This window comes from Simochromis diagramma, unplaced genomic scaffold (assembly GCF_900408965.1).
Source record: "Simochromis diagramma unplaced genomic scaffold, fSimDia1.1 OVJJ01000753.1, whole genome shotgun sequence".
Lineage (NCBI taxonomy): Eukaryota > Metazoa > Chordata > Actinopteri > Cichliformes > Cichlidae > Simochromis > Simochromis diagramma.
The window spans coordinates 9618472-9636757 of NW_024387523.1; the positions used below are offsets into that span (position 1 = coordinate 9618472).

An 18286-nucleotide genomic window follows, 5' to 3' on the forward strand; every position below is an offset into this window, starting at 1 on the left:
TAAATTCGCGCTCTTTAGTATCAACTGGCGGGAAAGGCAATGCCCATATTCATATACATACATGCAACATTCCCAACTGCTAATCAGTTTTAACACTGAAACTGCGATAGGCATGGCTGAGACACCCCTCCCTCATTTGGCAAGAGTCTGAGGTTATTTAGGACTATATGTAAGGGTTTTAAGGAAGGATGCACACCCCTTTAACTCAACATTATTAAGCTTTCATACATATTTAGTGACTTAAGTAATTAAATGATACCTTTACAGAAATGAAAGAGAGCTTCAGTGACTGTCACTGATCAAAGGTGAACAGACCCACTGATCTGAAGTGGCCCACTGATCAAAAAAAATACCCACAGATATAAAGTGAATAAGTGAGAATATTTTCTCCCACATTCCACCTAAATGCATCACGTGTCCTTTAATACATCACTATCTGCAGAGGGCAGTGTTTTCAGTCCAGGAAGCATCCATCTCTCGTCAGACCAGTATACAACTGTGTCTGGTCTTTAGTGTTAATTTTGCACCTCAAACTGCTTTATAATTCTTATACAGGCAGTGATATGATGAGAGTACAAGGTTTTATCCCATATAAAGGGTGAAATATGACATGCCATTCAAATTTTATTCACTTCAGCCACCTAAAATCCCTTAAATCTTCCATAGGAATTCATTGGTCAAGTAGCAGCTATGGTGCAGATGATCAAATACACTCGAGTGTGAGCGCTTCTATAAAAGCAGACATTTTGACATTCATGTGTGTGAACACAATGCCACAACCTTCCCAGGAGTGGACATCCCAGCCGGAACAAGGAACAAGTATGGCTTGTTTTAAAGTTTACTTTGGAGAAACCCTCTCCTCTCTCAAAAGAACACGAGGACAGTTTAGGTCTTTGATTAATTGAGTCGAAACAAAGATGGATGAGTTCTGGAACAATGTTCTTTGGACAGATGATTAAGATTAAGCATGGCAGTGGAGGGGTCATAAAATGGGCACATTGCATTCACTCATCCAACTATGAACTCCTCTATATGCCAAAATGATTTGTCTGATAACTAAAGCTTGACCAAAACTGCGGTCATTGTCTTGCTGCAGACGCAAGCACAGCAGGAAATCTATAACAGAATGGTTGAAAAACAAAGGAATCAAGGTGTTACAATGGCTCAGTCAAAGTCCACACCTCAACCTCATTCAAATGCTGTGGTGGGACTTTCAACAGAGGTGTGAATGCCTCCAAATCTCCATGAACTGAAGCAACACCCTAACATTGTAAATAAAAGTGGGCCAAAATTCCTCCATAACAATGTGAGAGTGAGATAAAGTTCAAATTAACGTAGCCGAGGTCTGTTCTACAAGCTATTGAGTCATAGGATGTGCTTGACTTTTTCCACAGGGCTGCTTGAAGCCCTGTGGAAACTTTTCACATGACTGTATGGAACAGCCCTCATTTCTTTGCTTTAAACATTATTTCATGCTCGAGCCATTTGTGGGTTTGTCTCAGTGCAATCTGTGAACCAACAATTCACATCACACATATAAAGAACAGAGAAACCGAGCACACAATCTTAATTTGAATGTTTTAATTCCACTTACATGAAAGCACATAACCAAATAACATACCCAAGAGCGTTACTCGCCGAATCCTGCAACCCAACTTTTTTTAAAACCAAGATACTGTACTTAGAAGAAACTGGCACTACTTTGTGATCACTAAATGACCTTAATGCAATTTCCTATCAACTTACCTAAAATTCTCATTTTTATATTTGCCATGGTTTGAAATTTTGCCTTTTCAAAATGTACTTTCAAGGAAGATAAATGTAACTGTATTCCACCTAATCCTAAGCAGAGATTGCCAGTTTTAAAAGCGATGCCTAACCCTCACACCAGACTACTGAGAACCACATACATTCCAGGAGTCAAATCAATACTCAATAAGGGAATAAAATAAACAAAAGAAAATACAAAAAACACCTGAATAGAAAAAGAGTAGAAAGCCACATAAAAGCACATGGCAAAAAGTATCCTCTGCACTGCTGAAGAGATAAAATATCAAAAGTTACAGTATCGAGCCATTTTATCAAGTTGTTAACTTTATCTTAGGCTGTCTATATAGCTTGTCACGTGGTATGCAAAACTGCAGGACATTACAGTCTACTCGTTTCACTGATGAGTGAAAAGATGTCAGTAAAATGGAATGTAACCCTCTCAACAAACCAAAAGTAAATTACAGCTTTTGTAAGTGGTCATTCATATAGAAAACCTTTCCTATGCCTGAAAGCACTGTAAAAACCCATTGAGCCATGACACATGTACCATCCATTTAAAAAAAAAAAAAAAAAAAAAAAAAAAAATCTCTACCTGCTACACTGGACACTGACAGGGCCGTATGGATACAAGCAATACCGTAATAGGTGAAACCTGCCAACAGTATGTGTGTACTGCTATTGTCAGATGAAGGAAAAAAAAAAAAGTAATGAATTCAGACTACTGTGACCATTTTTTTCCTTTTTAACACGTGCCTCAAAGGAGTTTTGTGGACTAAAGTGTCACAAAGGTTGTAAATGTTCAGTTCAAGTAAAAACATACAAATTATTATCAAAGTTACACTTCGAGGTTGGTTGGTTTGCTTTCCTGCAACAGCAGCGGTTTGCTACAGTGAATAAGGTTCGAGAGAATGGGGCAGATTTGGATCCAAAGGAGGGATTTCATTTGGACTAAAAGAGACAAAATTATTTAAAGGAAAAGAATTCTAAAGGAAATGAACATCCACTGGGTCACACAATGAGTTATGTTAAAAATAAAAACAACCAATCTATTCCATTCTTTTCCCTGTGGAGGTGTTGATACACTTAACACATACACTTCAATGCTTCAATGTATCTGCACACACATACTGTACTTTACACACAGAGTGGAGTGTAAACATACATATTTGTGCATGTATGTGGACACACAACCACACACACAACTTAGGCTGGTGAGAGGTTTAAAAAAAAAAAAAAAAAAAAAAAAAAGGAAAGAAAACTGTGGGGTTTCTTTTCTCCTCTGAAGTTCAGTTCTTGTCTTCAGCTGGCTGCTCCCCCTCTTCTACCTCAATCCCGCCCTCACCGCTTGGGTCCGACATCCACAGCTGCATTTAAAAAAAAAAGTGCAAGATAATAAATTTAGCGCTCACGTATAAGCATAAGGGAAAACCAAATTTTAATATAGTTTCATCGAGAGGAGACACTCACAGTCAGGTTGTCACGGAGCAGCTGCATGATCAAGGTGCTGTCTTTGTAAGATTCAGTGTTGAGTGAGTCCAGCTTGGCGATGGCATCATCAAAGGCCTGGAAGACACACAGTGAAACAATCAGGACTTCCAAAACCCAGAGTACAGTCTTGAAAGTGCCTACAGTGAGCTTGTATTAGCAGGGCCAAAAACAATAAGCTAAACAGAAAGCAACAACAAGCAGCCATTTATAGATCTCTAGGATAAAAGGGTACATCTGTGTTGTGCCTGATACTGTAAACTACTTTGATTATATGGGGTGGTCTTTTAGAAACAAGTACAAGTGTTTGCACAAAACTGTGCTCTGGCAGACCATTTATTCACAAATCCATAAACACACTGAATTATTTTAGCCTTTTCCTAACTTAATAAATTACTAATTATTTAATGCAGACAATTCCATGCATGCTGATACAGGCAGGTGATGTGAGCGTCCCTTGTCACGTCTGGTAAATGATCACACCAGGTGTGTACCTCGCATGTGTTTCCTGTGACCTGGGCGGGTGAATAGTGTGTTCACTGTTCAAACGAACTGAATGATAAGCACAACATGGATCACCTACTGTATCGAATGACACACACACAAAAAAAAAAAAAAAAGTGTCCTAAAGACGTCAACACAAGAAGTTATATAAAAATCTAGCGGCGAGCTGTTGTTATGTGACGCCAGGAATGTCCAGACTACTGCGGTGTCCATCAAATTATTTATTTTTTCTTTCAATAGTATGTTCTCTCATAGTGTGATGAAAGGTATTGCAGTGAGGTTCAGCTTTACCTGTGGTTGCTAGGATATTTAAAAGTAGAACAGGAGGCAGAACCTTAAGCTTTCAGGCTCCTCTTCTGTGGAACCAGCTCCCAGTTTGGATTCGGGAGATAAACACCCTCTTTACTTTTATGATTAGGCTTAAAACTTCCCTTTTTGATAAAGCTTATAGTTAGGGCTGGATCAGGTGGTCACAAACTCTTCCATAGTTATGCTGCTGGGGAATTCCAATGGTGCACTGACTGTTGGTTGTTGGCTGCCCCTGCCAGAATTATCCATCTGTCCATTCGCTTCCGCTTATCATTTTCAGGGTCACGGGGGGGAGCTGGAACCTATCCCACTTGTCTTAGGGCGAGAGGCAGGGTACTCCCTGGACAGGTCGCCAGTCTGTCGCAGGGCTAACACTTAGACTGGAGACAAGCAATCGCATTCACTCCCCCATTCACACCTATGGGCAATTTAGTGTTTCCAATTAACCTGTCCCCACTAACTGCATGTCTTTGGACTATATTCGCGTAGTTTCTCCCCGGGTACTCCCGCTGCCAGAATTATCTTCCTCTTGAATTCGTTTTTTTCCTTAAAGTGACCTTTGTTGTATTTATAAATAAATCTGAACTGAGCTGAAAATTGAATTCAAAATACGAGTCCGTTGCTTTATTGGAGGGTTTTAGTCTTCTTGCCTGAGCACAGTAAATTTGTGGGATCCTGACATGTGGTTGCCATAGGTTAACATGGAAATTACAAGAAATTTCTAAATGATAATCATTAGCAGCTTTCTTTTACTTTATAGCAGTGACTTTGGTTTAATAGTGTGTGGCGATACTAACAGATTCCATCTAAACCTAAATCTCACTTTGATTTGATTGGTCACCGTGAAATAAAAGTCTGAATGAATTATATCACTATTTAAAAAAATTCAAAGCTTTATCCCACACCCGACAGTTACACTGTTACCCCTATCTTTAGTCTTTGAGTGACACGGACAACAGAAGACCCAACGGCCAAGCAGTCACTCCTGTTATACCCGTTTTACTTCTCTGAAGTGTGCTGGCTGTAACACATTCATAGTTCGTGCATTACAGTGCACTAACTAAGCATGGTCACAAAAAAACAAGAATACAGGCAGGCACAAAGACACCCATTCGAGCACTTACTGTCCGATCATTTGGACACAAGTGGACCCTAACAGTCGTGGAAGTGGAAAGGCTTAATGTTGTCTTTGGTATCAATTACATTAATCAAGGGTCTGTACTATTATCAGCAATTCCTCAGAATGTTGTGAAAAAGAAACGCTGCCTTTACTCCCCCATTTTTCAAGGTCTCCTTTAACAAAATCCTAAAGTATAAAGAGTACTGTAAGCAGAAAATTTTAAAAGACTCATCATCCTTTCCGCTGACAAACTAACAGTGTAGTTTCAAGCATAACCTTATTTCCACCAAAGGTTTAGGGTCATACCAATCAGAGTCAAGTCAGAGACATGGAGATTAGCAGCAGTGTGAGGACCGGAGATAGCAGAATATCAATTTAATCTTCAGACTCATGGCAATGATAGGCACAGAAACCACTGAGTGACACTCAGCTACGAGAGAGTGCATGCGTGCTACTAAGTGTATTTATTATTTTTATGTATCCATAAGGTGATATGCATGACATTAATAATGGCCTCAAAATCAGTACCTGTACACCTCTGGTGGAAAAGTGGTACTAACATCATTTTCATGATGCTTCAGTGCTTCTTAAAGAGAGGGACAACAAACAGAGGACCCTTCTTACCGTCTTGGCCAGTTTGCAAGCCTCCTCAGGCAGGTTTGCAATCTCGTAGTAGAAGACGGAGAAGTTCAGCGCAAGGCCCAGGCGGATGGGATGTGTAGCCTCCATTTCCTTTAGGCTGATGTCATAGGCATCCTGGTAGCCACCTTGTGAGTTCTTAACAATTTCTGCACAAGCAAAAAAGCAGATATGGTTTCAAATGAGAAAAATTATTTCTTGGAAACCACACACTGAATTTTTAGAAGTTAGACAACAACAAAAATACATTTAAAAAAAAAAAAAAAAAAAAAAAAAAGTAAAATCATCTGATTAATATTTCTATTCAGCTCTACTGTCAAGTACAGGTCCTCAGAACCAAAAAGATGAAGGATCCAATCATTTGAAAGCGGATTTGATGGATATTTTATGGAATATGTAACAAAAGAACAATCTTTTACAAAACCACCCAAAATTAACAAAAGAAAATTAATCTAAAATGCCTTCTGGCAACTAGCAGCAGCCAACACCCTGCTGCTGCTGCAGTTGCCATGACAACCTCGCAGCAGCACTTGCCAGCATTTTGGCGGACAGTTGTAGGTCAAGGACGAGAAGTGCATTAGCATTCTGGTTAAAAACAACACCTGAACCAGTCCTAGGGTCTCCTACCCTAAAAAGGATTTTCAGGACGCCCAGTCAGCACACGTTCATCCCACCGACCGGCAGCTGTGTGACACACCACCGCATGGTTTTCATAAACCCTGAGCATAAGCACTCACTATCACTACCTTGAGTGACTGCACGACAGGATAAGAAGAAGGGGCGATGTATGACGTCTGTTTTATTTACCGTTCCTCTCGTCTCCGGTAGCCACCTCAGCCAGGTAGCGGAAGTAGTCTCCCTTCATCTTCAGGTAGAAGACTTTGCCCTCTGCGCCTGATGCTTTGGGGATCAGATATTTGTCGAGCAGGTCCTGCGAAAAGAAATGTGGAAGTTTAACTCTAAAGAACACGTGCAACACACACAAACCCCAGCAGTTATAAGTGAGCCAGTGACATTTTTAACTCCTTTTCCCTAATGGCTGCCTCACTGGGCCAGGGTGCTGTTATGGAGGTGCTCAGTATCATTCAGTTACTTCATCCAGAGGGGATTTGCTCACATGGTTGAATGTATTCCAAATCCACCACCATACACTGGAAGTCGCAACAGCAGTTCTCATGCTTTTGAGATCAACAGCGATCACGTATCTGCAGCAGGTGGAGAAGTGCTCCACATGCTGCTATGTAGATCTCACCCAGGCTGCACTGCAGAACAAGACCTACTGTTTGCTGCAGTCCAACAGAGCTTTGCTATTTTTTCTTTACAAAGTATACTTGGTAAATAATTTACAAACTTATAAAAAAGCTATTTAAGAGTGAATGTGTCTCCCTTTATATGTGCATTTCCCCATTTCCACCACAATTAACATGAAATATGTAGAAATCACTCGACAGGTATGTTAAGAGTACACACCTGTCCAGTGAAACTATGAGCAGGGAACATTCCTCTTCCTTTAACGTAGCTGCCAATCATATTCTAGGCCTTAAAATTCTAGGCTACACCCATCTGATTCATCATGTGGACTTTGGCAGGAAGTGCTGAACTTTTTAGTCCTATTTCATGCGCTGCAATTTTAATGCGTACTGGACGCTTCCTGTGTATAAGTTAATATAAAACATCAAAGACAGTTTCATTTGAGTAAAATATACTAATCTACTATATCTACTTATAGTAGAGCTAGATATGCTTTACAACATGCAAACTTTCGTCTATGGAGTTGAATCAGTGTAGTGGGCCTATATGTTTAAGTTTCCTTTTAAAGGTCACAAGGTCACAGGGCTGTGAATCTGCAAATACAGGATGTATCCAAACTACCCAAATACTGAAGTTTATCTGTGTGATATTCAAACAACTGCTAGGAAGAGTGCCTTCATTTGCCTACTTGGTGCTTGGTGTTCATAGTTCCAACTGTGTAAGATGGGCCTAAATACTACAGCTAAGATATTCAGAGGTGAACAGCGACGTAAGTAAAGCCATATTAACCTAGACAAGTGCTTGTATGCTGAGAACTATGACTAATATTTAAATCCTGTTAGCTGCAGGTTTATATTGTCCCTCTTTAGATCCCTACCACATAAACACAAGCACTACAACATACCTGTAGGTGTCACTAATGTGTAAAAAGCATGGTTCTACTACTACTTTTTGTAAGGGATGTGTGTTTGCTTCCATTCATAAGGAAGCTGTTCTTTTTCTTTTTAAACTGCTGTCGATGTTGGCTTTTGCAGCTTGATTATGATTATTAAAAAAAAAAAACACTAGACAGAGGTGACCAAGACCGGTAACTATCTGAATACAGGTTGGACTAATACAAAGAGGAGCAGCTGCTGTGCATTTATATTTTCTTGCAACAAGCATTTAGCTTCAACACCTCTGCTCCTTACCCGAACTTCCTGGCAGATCTGTTTGAGCTCCCCCTCGATCTTCTCTCTGTACTCCTTGACCAGCGTGGCCTTCTTTTCGCTTTCAGGCGTCTTTTCGGCTTCAGCCTTCTTTTCGGCTTCAGCCTTCTGCTCGATGCTGGAGATCACCCTCCAGGAGGACCTTCGAGCTCCGACCACATTCTTGTAGGCAACAGAGAGCAGATTGCGCTCCTCGTTGTTGAGCTCCTGGTTCAGCTCTGTGACAGCCTTCATGGCTGCAGCCATGTCCTCGTAGCGCTCAGCCTGCTCGGCCAGTTTGGCCTTCTGTACCAGCTCCTCTCTGTCTGCCATGACTGTCATGTGGGGGTGGAGGAAGGAGAGAGGAAAGGGAGTCAGGAAGGACAAAACAAACAGGACAGGAGTTAAGGACGGTGTGTTAAGGGAGGCCAAGCAAAGAAATTGTAGAGAGAGAAAAAGTAGATTTCATTACTATATGTGAATAATGGAGGACTACTGTGCAAGTAAATGTGCTGTTATTCCAGCATAACCTCATTTCTCAGGTATGTGTTAAACATTTTGACTGTGAAGACATCCCCATTTTTAACAAAAAAAAAAAAATATATATATATATATGTATATATATTACAGTTAGTTAACTGTGAGAAAATAGAACATTTATAACCTTGAAGCATATTACATAATCAAAAACTCCGACAGGACTGTAGCTAAAACAACAGTGTGTCGGCTGTTAAGAATTCATGGGAACACTGGGTGTGTCCACACCAGCAAAGCACCTTTTTTTTTTTCCTTAAATACAAATCAATCTGCTTGTCTCGTCTGCACTCGATCGGGCACAGACTTGATTTAAAGTGGTGACTAAATCATTTGGACTCTAAGTCTTTAGAAATACAAAGGGGGAAAGTGCCTATAATCACGACTTGTACAGCAGACACAGTTTTAGGCTTCATCTGACTCACTATCCTGAAGACAAGAATAGGCAAAATGTCATAATAGATTACAGGAAAAGTGTAGCCGGCATGTAAAAAAAAATTATAAGTGGTTATGAAATTCCAGAAAATTTACATTAGATGCTGGACATTTCCCCAGAAATCAGTGGTCATTTTTTTATTAGTCTAGACTATTAGACTATTTTATATCCTTTAGTCCTTCCATCAAAATGTCCCACAGCATAAGTTGACAACATTGTCCGTTTTCCTCTACAGCCAGTTAACACGCATGCCACAGTGCTGAGCTAATCTCAGACTAGTTGCATATTAACTTCTGTCAGTCAACGATCTGTTTTAGTTTTAACTTAAATGATTGTAAATCGGCTCATAGCACAGGACAGGAAGTCTAATTTACTGTAGTAGAATACAGACAGTAACCTATGCTGAGGAACTCGTTTCCTTTTTAAAAAAATATGCAGACCCCTTCACAGGTAAAAGATGCTGCAGTATAAAAGGACTACATGTGCGAATAGATGTGCAGCCTGTTTACAAAGCTGCCTTGAATTAAAAAATATATATATAAAAGAAAAAAAAAAAATCCCAAACCTATGAATTCATCATTTCAAAAGCCACAAAATGGGTGAGAAAATTTTCCCCGCACGCTGCCACCTGCACCCCTTAGAGGAATGTCGGCCACCCAGTTTCACGTCACACTCATTCACACACCTGCCCACCCAGCGCGTACCATGTAAGGCACGAATGCAGACCGAACAAAAAAAATCATTTTCAAGAGCTTAATAAACGATATGGATTACACAGTCTCTGCGTTTAATTTGGGGAAAGCTTCCTAACGCTGCAGGCGGCTATAGGATAATAAGTGTGCCACTGAGTCGGTTAGAGGAATGAAAGGAGCCTCGCTTCGTTCAGTCCTCAGTGAACGCCCTTTTTCGCTTCCCGGAAAGCAAACCAGACCGCTTCTTCCAGCCACAGTTATTCTCATATTTTAGACTGCTTCATTCACAAAAAAAGGCCGCTTAGCAGGGCCGAGAGGCGTCCTCTAAAAACAGCGAGCGAACAAAAATAGATGGGTTAACGTTGCCGTAAGTAACGCTTCCCTGTCAGGCGAGCACCGAACAATGACTGAGCAGCGCGGAGCATCAACGATTTCCACTTACAGCCGCTAGATGCGGCGATTAATGCAGGGTTTAAAAAGATACCTTACCAGAAGCACAAGCAGGGACTCTTTGGATAAAAACACCACCGAGCAGCAGCAGTAAATAGATGTAACTAACCTGCGAGTGTCGTTAGACGGTGTTGTTCCTGATTCCCGGCCGCACAGCTGATGATCTCTCCCGCTCATCCACGGGGTTTCCCTCCAATCAAAGACACGGCAGCAGGGTCGAGCCCGGATGGATGACGTAAGAAGGGAGTTGCTATGGTAGCCAAATCTAAGGGCAAATTTTTTTAAGACTGCGCCGAATGAGCAAAAAACAAACAAACGAATTTCACAGAAAATTAACAAAAATATGATTGTGATAATGTAAAACACTATGTAAAAAATCTTCTAAATATAGATTTGATTTTTTTTATACTTACGTACAAACTGCATAAACGCTTGGTTTGTCCGGTACGCCCGCAAGGATGCTTGGGAGATGTAGTTTATAGTTATTATAAATCAAATGAAACATTTCAGGAGAATTTATGCTTATATCTACCATACTTATATCTATCAAGACACTGGAAGGAAAAACGTTTGTGTTTAAAAAAAAAAAAATCCTTTGTGAGTGTGTGTGTGTGTGTTTGTGTGTGTGAAAGGTCATTATGCAAGAAGATAGAAGCCAGGAGGAGGAACCCGGAAGTGGGGCAGGATTGACCTAAAGTGGTTTTGTCTACCTTATTATATTTTCAAACGAGCATATTATTGGCCCGTGGCTTAGATATTAATGTAATTTCAGTTTCACTCTCATAATTTGCCGTTTAATCTGCCTTTACGGCCGTTTGTGTTAGCTGCGCACACCTGCCCACAAAGAATATGCATTTTTACTGAGACTGAAAACGTGATAAAAACTATTATGATAACGTGTGCTCTCATTATATGGAATTACTTTTAGAAACAAACACTAAAATCGCAAAATGGAATTTAATTGTTTTTAATCCAGAAAAAGCTGCAAATAGCGGTGTCTTTGTACACCTTTATCGTGTAAAACTATACCCATCAGAGCTTTCTACAAGGAGTGGTCTAACATGTATAGAGAGGAACTGATAAAATGAGGAAATTATGCAAAATAATGTTGGTGTCAGGCTAATATTATGTATACTGAAACTGTTTTATCTAATGCCTATATAAATACTGAGGTACTGTGGCTCTTCTCAGTAGAAAGGCTTCTTCATTCAAATGCCTTGACCCATTCAGTAGTCCAGACATCAGTCATGTTTTTCTAGTTATTCTAGTTTTACAAATTTCAGGTTTAGGTCTATTGTGATGGATCACTTCCCCTGACCTTGTAAAACTGGTTGAAAATAGCAGCAATCCGAGCAAGTCTGTTATCAGGGTTGGGGATGGACGAAGACACCAATCAGACCCTGCAGTACTTTCTTAGAGACATAAATCATGCACAGAAGTTTTAGAATTGGAGGTGTGCTAATCAGTGGCCAAGCAGAACTAGATTAAGGTAGATAAGCAGTGTTTGACAAATACAAATAAATATTCCCAACCTCCTGCTGGACATGTTGATCACTAGCTATTATTACACCACACATAAACTAAATGAAAGCGGTGCTCTCCAAAATATTGTTCCACAGAAACACCGAAACAACACAGCAGGTGCCACGATGCCCAGACACTGGAGTTGAGCTGGTGCTTCAGTGTTTCTTTCTCACTAGTGCGATGAGAGCTGAAAATAGCTGATCTATAGCCACAGGGAAATTCTTAACCTAATTAAGTTGTAACGAGTTTGTACGAGTGCTCTCATTTTTTTTTACTGTGACTCTTGCATGTTGAGATCAAAGACAGGCTGTAGAAAAAAAAAATCTTAGATATGTGTATGTGTTTATATGAATGAACATGTGTTGTGTTTTTGATTCACAAGTTTACAGATGGGAAGGCAGGATGTGGATTATGTGTGAGGAGGCTGGGGAACAATGTGGGTTGTGAGTCATTTGGCCGAGCTGCTCAAACAACTAAAACAACAGGCAGCGTGTTACTGACCGTGGTGTGTGTGTGTGTGTGCGTGTGTATTTGTTACTTCTGAGTAGTCAGAATTAAAGGAAGTCAAGCCACATTTCCCCCTAAATGATTTAATTATGACAAAGACAGATGGTGTGGTCTTTATGGTTTGAGTGACTTCACACATGAAGTGCAATGGTGTGGTTGTAGCCATGTCTGCATGGTTGGCTTACACACTATATTCGTGCAGTTATTGTGTTTCAGCTGAAGTGAGGCGTTTGTCATTACTGGACATGTTAAAGACCTCTTTATGCAGACCGAGTTGCATAATGGTTTAGAGGTTTTTGATTGTTAACTGCTGCACATTGAGCCATTTCAGCTGATCCAAGGTAACAGATGCACAATTTGAACTTGTTTTTGATATTTGGTACCGATTCTGTCACTTCCTGTACATATTTGTGTTTAAACCGGTGAGTGAAGCTCTGTGTAGCTGGGAGAGGAGATTAATTTATTCAGTTAAAAATGTCAGAACCTCCTGGGATGATGTTCATGTCAGCTGCCAGTTACTCTCTGTGAGTCATCCTGCCATCCCTACAGTTAAAGCTCTGTATCCAGATACATTCAGTTCTTGGTGGGTGAGAGCTGATGACACATAAATGACATTCATTTACATAAAAGTTTTATGATTTTCCTCATTTTCTGTCACACAGTAAATACTATTAAAGTGGTGGATGCTTATAATAAACCGGGCTAGCCTACATGTGAGTAAGCCGTAAGCCAAAAACTCAGGCTTCACACATTTTTTTTCTACTCCCGGGGTGTGTCCGGTATTACTCACTCAGCCTATGCAGCACACCCAAATCGTCCCACACTGCCTCACAAAAAGGAGTGTAAAACCAGTGGTCATTATCCAAGCACTGTATGCTGTCATGCAATGAACTGAAGTAAAAAAGACAGCCTTACAGTCACGAGACTAAAAATGTAATAGCTGTGTAACTACCAGTATTTATTTATCCAGCCTGTTTTCATCTGTTTTGCTCGACAGTTACTATGTAACTAACAGCACAGAGAAAATGACGTGATCGCTGATCACTGTAAACTCACTGGCTATTTTATTAGATACACCTAATGGTTAAAGAGGTATCACAGAATTAAAAAAGGTGCTGGAAATATTCCTCAGAGATTAATGTCAATGCTGACACGATAGCATCACAGTTACTGCAGATGCTCTATTGGTTTGAAATCTGGTGACTATGGAAGCCATTTGAGTACACTGATCTTATTGTGATGTTCAACAAAAAAGTTTGACATTATTTGAGCTTTGTGATATGATATAATCACGTATCAGATGGGTACACTGGTTATAAAGGGATGGCCATGGTTAGCCATAATATTCAGGTAGGCTGTGGGGTTTAAACCATGTGCAGCCTGAACTATTGATACAAGGCATGATAGGTCTATACTTTCACATTATTGACACCAAGTTCTGATTCTACCATCCTAATGTCACAAAAGAATTTGAGACTGAACGATTGCCCAGTCTTCTTCCAGTTTTGGTGAGCTTGTGTGAATTGTAGCCTCAGTTTCCTATTCCTACCTGACAGGAGCGGCGCCCTGTGTGGTCTTCTGCTGCTGCAGCTCATCTGCTTTTAGGCTCAATGTTTGCATTCAGAGATGCTCTTTTGCATTTCTTTATTATAGTGAATGGTTACTTGAGTTGCTGTTGCCTTCCTATTAGCTTGAAGCAGTCTGGCCATTCTCCTCTGAACTGTGACATCAAAAAGCTGATTTCACACAAAGACATTTCACTGGACATAGCCATCTGTCAAAAAGAGGAAATGTGGGAAAATCCCAGTAGATCAGCAGTTTCTGAAATACTCAAGAGTAGCCCGTCTAATACCAATCACCATAAACCGGTTAAATCACATTTTCCCCCCCCATTCTGATGCTCAGTTTGAACTTCAGCAAGTTATCTTAACCATGTCTACATGACTAAGACATGAGAAGCAGCAAATCAGAGAAAGTCAGATTAAAGTTGAAGGAGCGCACAGAGCTTGTTTTACACAGGATGCACTGAGCTGTACAGAGGCTCAATATAAGATGCATAAGAAAGAATTTGAACTGAATCTAGCAGAGTGCAAAAAATAAAAACATGGCACTGGAAATGATCTCCAGAGATCCACTTTAAAGCCGTTTTCACGAATGGAATCGAGGCTCACGCCTGGACTTGTTCAAGGTTGTCCTTTCCTCACTTATAGCCCAAAACAGTAGATAATCCCATCTCACTATTGGAAATACTCATTTTGGTTTAAGAAAAGGCGGTGCCTGGAAAGAGTGGAGCTGGACGCCCACTCGCTCGCTGTAAATCCACGGTAATTGCCCAAGCTAGTCTCACAATCGGACATCGCACAGACTTTGTTCTGCCCAGATTCTGAGTCAAAGACCATTAATCCCGAAGGGCAAACAGGTTCTCACATGCAGCCTCGCTGAGTAATAAGAAAAGAAACAGTCAGGTTTAGAGGGCAGGAGAAAGTAAAAAAGAGAAGCAGAGAAGTGCTGTTACTTTGGAAGGAAGACAATAAATTACTCGGCACAAAATTAAACAACCGACACACAAGCAGAGTGAAGGAACACAGGGACTGTTTGTGATAATATTACCTGCTTAAACACACAATGTATCAGTGAAATTCATCCTTGCCAGAAAACATTATCACACAAAGCAGAGCTACAACAAAGTGAACCTTTAATAAAATGACTTAACAATTCATCATTGGAGCGTACATTCATTGGTTTACAATTCATCCAGCAGCTTGGAAATGGCTATCAAAATGTCACTTTTTTTTTTTACTGAAACAATTATGAAATTATGATGAATTAAAATGAGAATATGCAGTAATAACCAGGCAGACACGACCGAGGACGATTTACGCTCTGAGCACTTATGGATAAAGATTCACAGTCCCCGTTTCCATTCAGCACTCAAAGCACTAATTAAGAAGATGAGGTCAGTTTTGTCACCACTGTAACTTCAGCAAACACTGTGCATTTACCTCGAGCGATCAATCCACCAAAGCTAAAGCGTAAAGAGACAAGAGCGGGCAGCAAGAAATACTCCAATACGCCAGTTTGTTCAGGGAAGCTGAATAAGAAGCCATCTCCTTTTACAACTTTTCATCGTTCACAGGTCGTACAGGTCTGCTGTGACATGTATTCGAAGACGAGCACACCGGACTCGACCCGGCCTGCTAAAGAATTAATAGACAAGTGCTTCATGTTGGTCACGTGAAATCATCCGTTGCTGTCAGACTGAGACGAGAGCAGAGCCGGCACAGGGTTGAAGAGTTTAGTATCCATGTCGACGACCACCTACGCCTCCACTCCCTCTAACTCGGGGGGCAGAGGGGATTTTGGGTGTTTGCTCTCAAAGTGCTGCTTGAAGGTTTTGGGGTCCGGCATCTGAGACTGTGAGAAGAAATGAAACATCCAACAGTTGTTAAAGGAAAGGAGGATTTGGAGGAAAAGCCACTGCATTTGGTTTCAAATATGACTCCCGCCCTTATTTGGGAGTTCTGAGGGGTCATACTTACTCTGCACACAGCGCAGGTGAATACGAGCGCTGCCTTGGCCGCCGTCTTTTGATCGTGACCTTTGGCCTTCTTCATCTCCGCCTGCTTCTTGGCGTTTTTCTGCTGGGACTGAATCTTCTGATGCCCTCGTGCCATGCTGGGAATGCAGAGAGAGGAAGATGTAAGGACAGACTACTTATGCATGAGCAATCAGTAAGAAAACAACTAATTACGGTTATTTTTGTGTGTAAGGAGCAGCTTAATAATACCATGTTTGCTCATAAACAATGAGAAAACAGTGATCAATCAAGGACAGTGCAAGGACTTTGTTAAATGCAGTTTGGGGTTTAATGCAGCAGTGTCAAACATAAGGCCTGGGGGTCAAAAGAGGCCTGGCACAGACTCAAACGAGCCCACTGAATGGCTTTGGAAAATGTGAAGTATGGCATAAATTTTGGACTTTTAACTGTATTTTAAGTTTCAGTTTTACAGCATTAGCTTCACTGATAAACATCACCCTAATGGTCATATTACACCAAATTAAGTTATAGATAAACAATCACATGACATTTTTACGATCTACTATAGATAGTAAGTAGTTAAACTTCTTTATGCTGACAGAAACACTGATTTCACTGCTTCGGCCCACTTAAGATCAACACGAGCTTTATGTGGCCCACAATGTAAAATAAGTTTGACAGTATTAGTGCACTAAACATTACAAACACTTACCATTGTGATTTTCTCATTTCAAAGAGAAAGTAACTTTCCCCCTTTTTGGGGGACCAGGACCAGGTTTGTCAGCATTATGCTACAAGGCAATTACATTTTGGCATTTTTACAAGCTTTACAACCAAAGGAACAAGTTTTCTCATGCTCTTACAGGCTTTTAAATGTTGATCTTAGCTTTAATTGACTAGTTTAGCCTGTTCTCTGCAGATCATGTTGTCAGTGAATGTGAACCTTGCTTGATAACGGTTTGGGTGGATACCAGTAAAGGTTTGGTTGTGTAACCAAGATGTCTGTCGAGGCTCATAACTACAGGACAAACAGTCACTGTGTGTGTGGTACCTTTAACCCATAGACCAAAAATAAGGTTCTGCTGAACAACAACACAATGCTGGGCCACAAAAAAAAAGCAACAGATTTTATCATTTAGATTGCTTTTAGGGGGCACGTTAATCAAATAAACGCCCCCCCGTGACTGACAGACAGCACTGTGGGGGTCCAGGGACTTGGTAATGTGGCCTTGCTCACTAGACGCTTCCATAAATAGCCCTCTGTTGGTCAGCAATGTTGTGAAGTGTTGTAAAACCACGTTAACGCCATTTTTTTTTAAACAAGCTGCTCTTTAAAAACTAAGTAGCTCCACTGGTTCCTGTTAGTTAGTCATTAAAAATGGCTAATGTCGGTGATATATTTACTCAGCTCTGACTGCTTTTTGAGGTTTCGTCGTTTGTCTGCTGCTCTCCTCTGTTTTACAACATAATTTGCAAACGTCCTCTCATGTTAACGTCACTTTGTCTTCACTAATCCAGCTGCTAGCTGACAGTTGGTAGCGTTTACACTGTACGTGCTATTCGTGTTAGCTTCGCCGGTTTAACCATATGGAGATTTCACTGCTCGCCGGGAGTAGCATTCTCACAGACAAGCTATATACTCTTATATTATAGCGAATAAATGTTTACAGAGATAAGAGCCCTTACCTTTTAAAAATGGGAGTACGTGTCGTTTGCTAGGTGCCTGCACACTTAAATGTGACAGCTGCACAGTTCACACTGACAGGTGAACGTCACGCTCCGTTCATTGACCATGACAAGAGTCGGTAATTATATACTTTCACTGATTTTAGCGACTAAAAATGTTTACTTAAGAGATTGTATTTGGACAAAAATGATAAAAACAACATACAAGATAAAACGTTTTCTCATCGTATATAAAACTGCATTGCGAATTACAGGATAAGGTAATAATCAGTCATTAAAGATATCAGAAGTGCACCTGTGCTCGTTTGTTCATTAAGTATCATTGTACCATAATATACCATAAAAGTCCTCTTCGTGGTCAGCCAAAATTCTTTTTCTGAGATGCAGAAAGTAAAGGAACAGCATACGAGATTAACCAAATCTAAATAAAAGGTGAGCTGATATGTACAAATATTGAAGGGATCCCTGAATGCACCGTTGTTCAAATCGACGTGCTGAAGACACAGAATGTTGCCACTGTCGCCCCCTAGTGTCTGAATTACAGAGGTACAAGTGTTTAGATCAGTCACTGTAGTTTCATGTACAGGATTCCACACCAACACTGACTGAGAAATCAAGTCAAGCTTTTTGATTTAAATATAATATGATGAGCCT

At 40.5% G+C, this 18286-nt stretch overlaps 2 protein-coding genes and 1 long non-coding RNA gene across 4 annotated transcripts; all 3 read right to left on the minus strand.

Moving 5' to 3' along the window:
• Positions 1-1566: 1566 nt before the first annotated feature.
• Positions 1567-10619, minus strand: LOC120726482 (14-3-3 protein beta/alpha-A-like). Of its 2 annotated transcripts, none has more exons than XM_040020082.1 (6): positions 10487-10619; positions 8269-8600; positions 6635-6758; positions 5813-5976; positions 3238-3333; positions 1567-3134 (listed from the first exon to the last, which is right to left on the minus strand). In XM_040020082.1, the coding sequence occupies exons 2-6, from the start codon at positions 8596-8598 to the stop codon at positions 3057-3059; spliced, it is 792 nt and encodes a 263-aa protein (XP_039876016.1). In that variant the 5' UTR covers positions 8599-8600; positions 10487-10619; the 3' UTR covers positions 1567-3056. The 2 variants fall into 2 exon arrangements, with proteins under 2 accessions (XP_039876016.1, XP_039876017.1); XM_040020083.1 differs by having other exon boundaries at positions 10417-10524.
• LOC120726485 lies at positions 4198-5806 on the minus strand. The gene is made up of 2 exons (XR_005694328.1): positions 5026-5806; positions 4198-4594 (listed from the first exon to the last, which is right to left on the minus strand). It is a non-coding gene; the product is annotated as an uncharacterized LOC120726485 (long non-coding RNA).
• Positions 10620-15086: 4467 nt separating the features above from the next.
• znf706 (zinc finger protein 706) lies at positions 15087-17757 on the minus strand. The gene is made up of 3 exons (XM_040020085.1): positions 17633-17757; positions 15948-16083; positions 15087-15822 (listed from the first exon to the last, which is right to left on the minus strand). The coding sequence occupies exons 2-3, from the start codon at positions 16080-16082 to the stop codon at positions 15727-15729; spliced, it is 231 nt and encodes a 76-aa protein (XP_039876019.1). The 5' UTR covers position 16083; positions 17633-17757; the 3' UTR covers positions 15087-15726.
• Between the last annotated feature and the right edge of the window lie 529 nt (positions 17758-18286).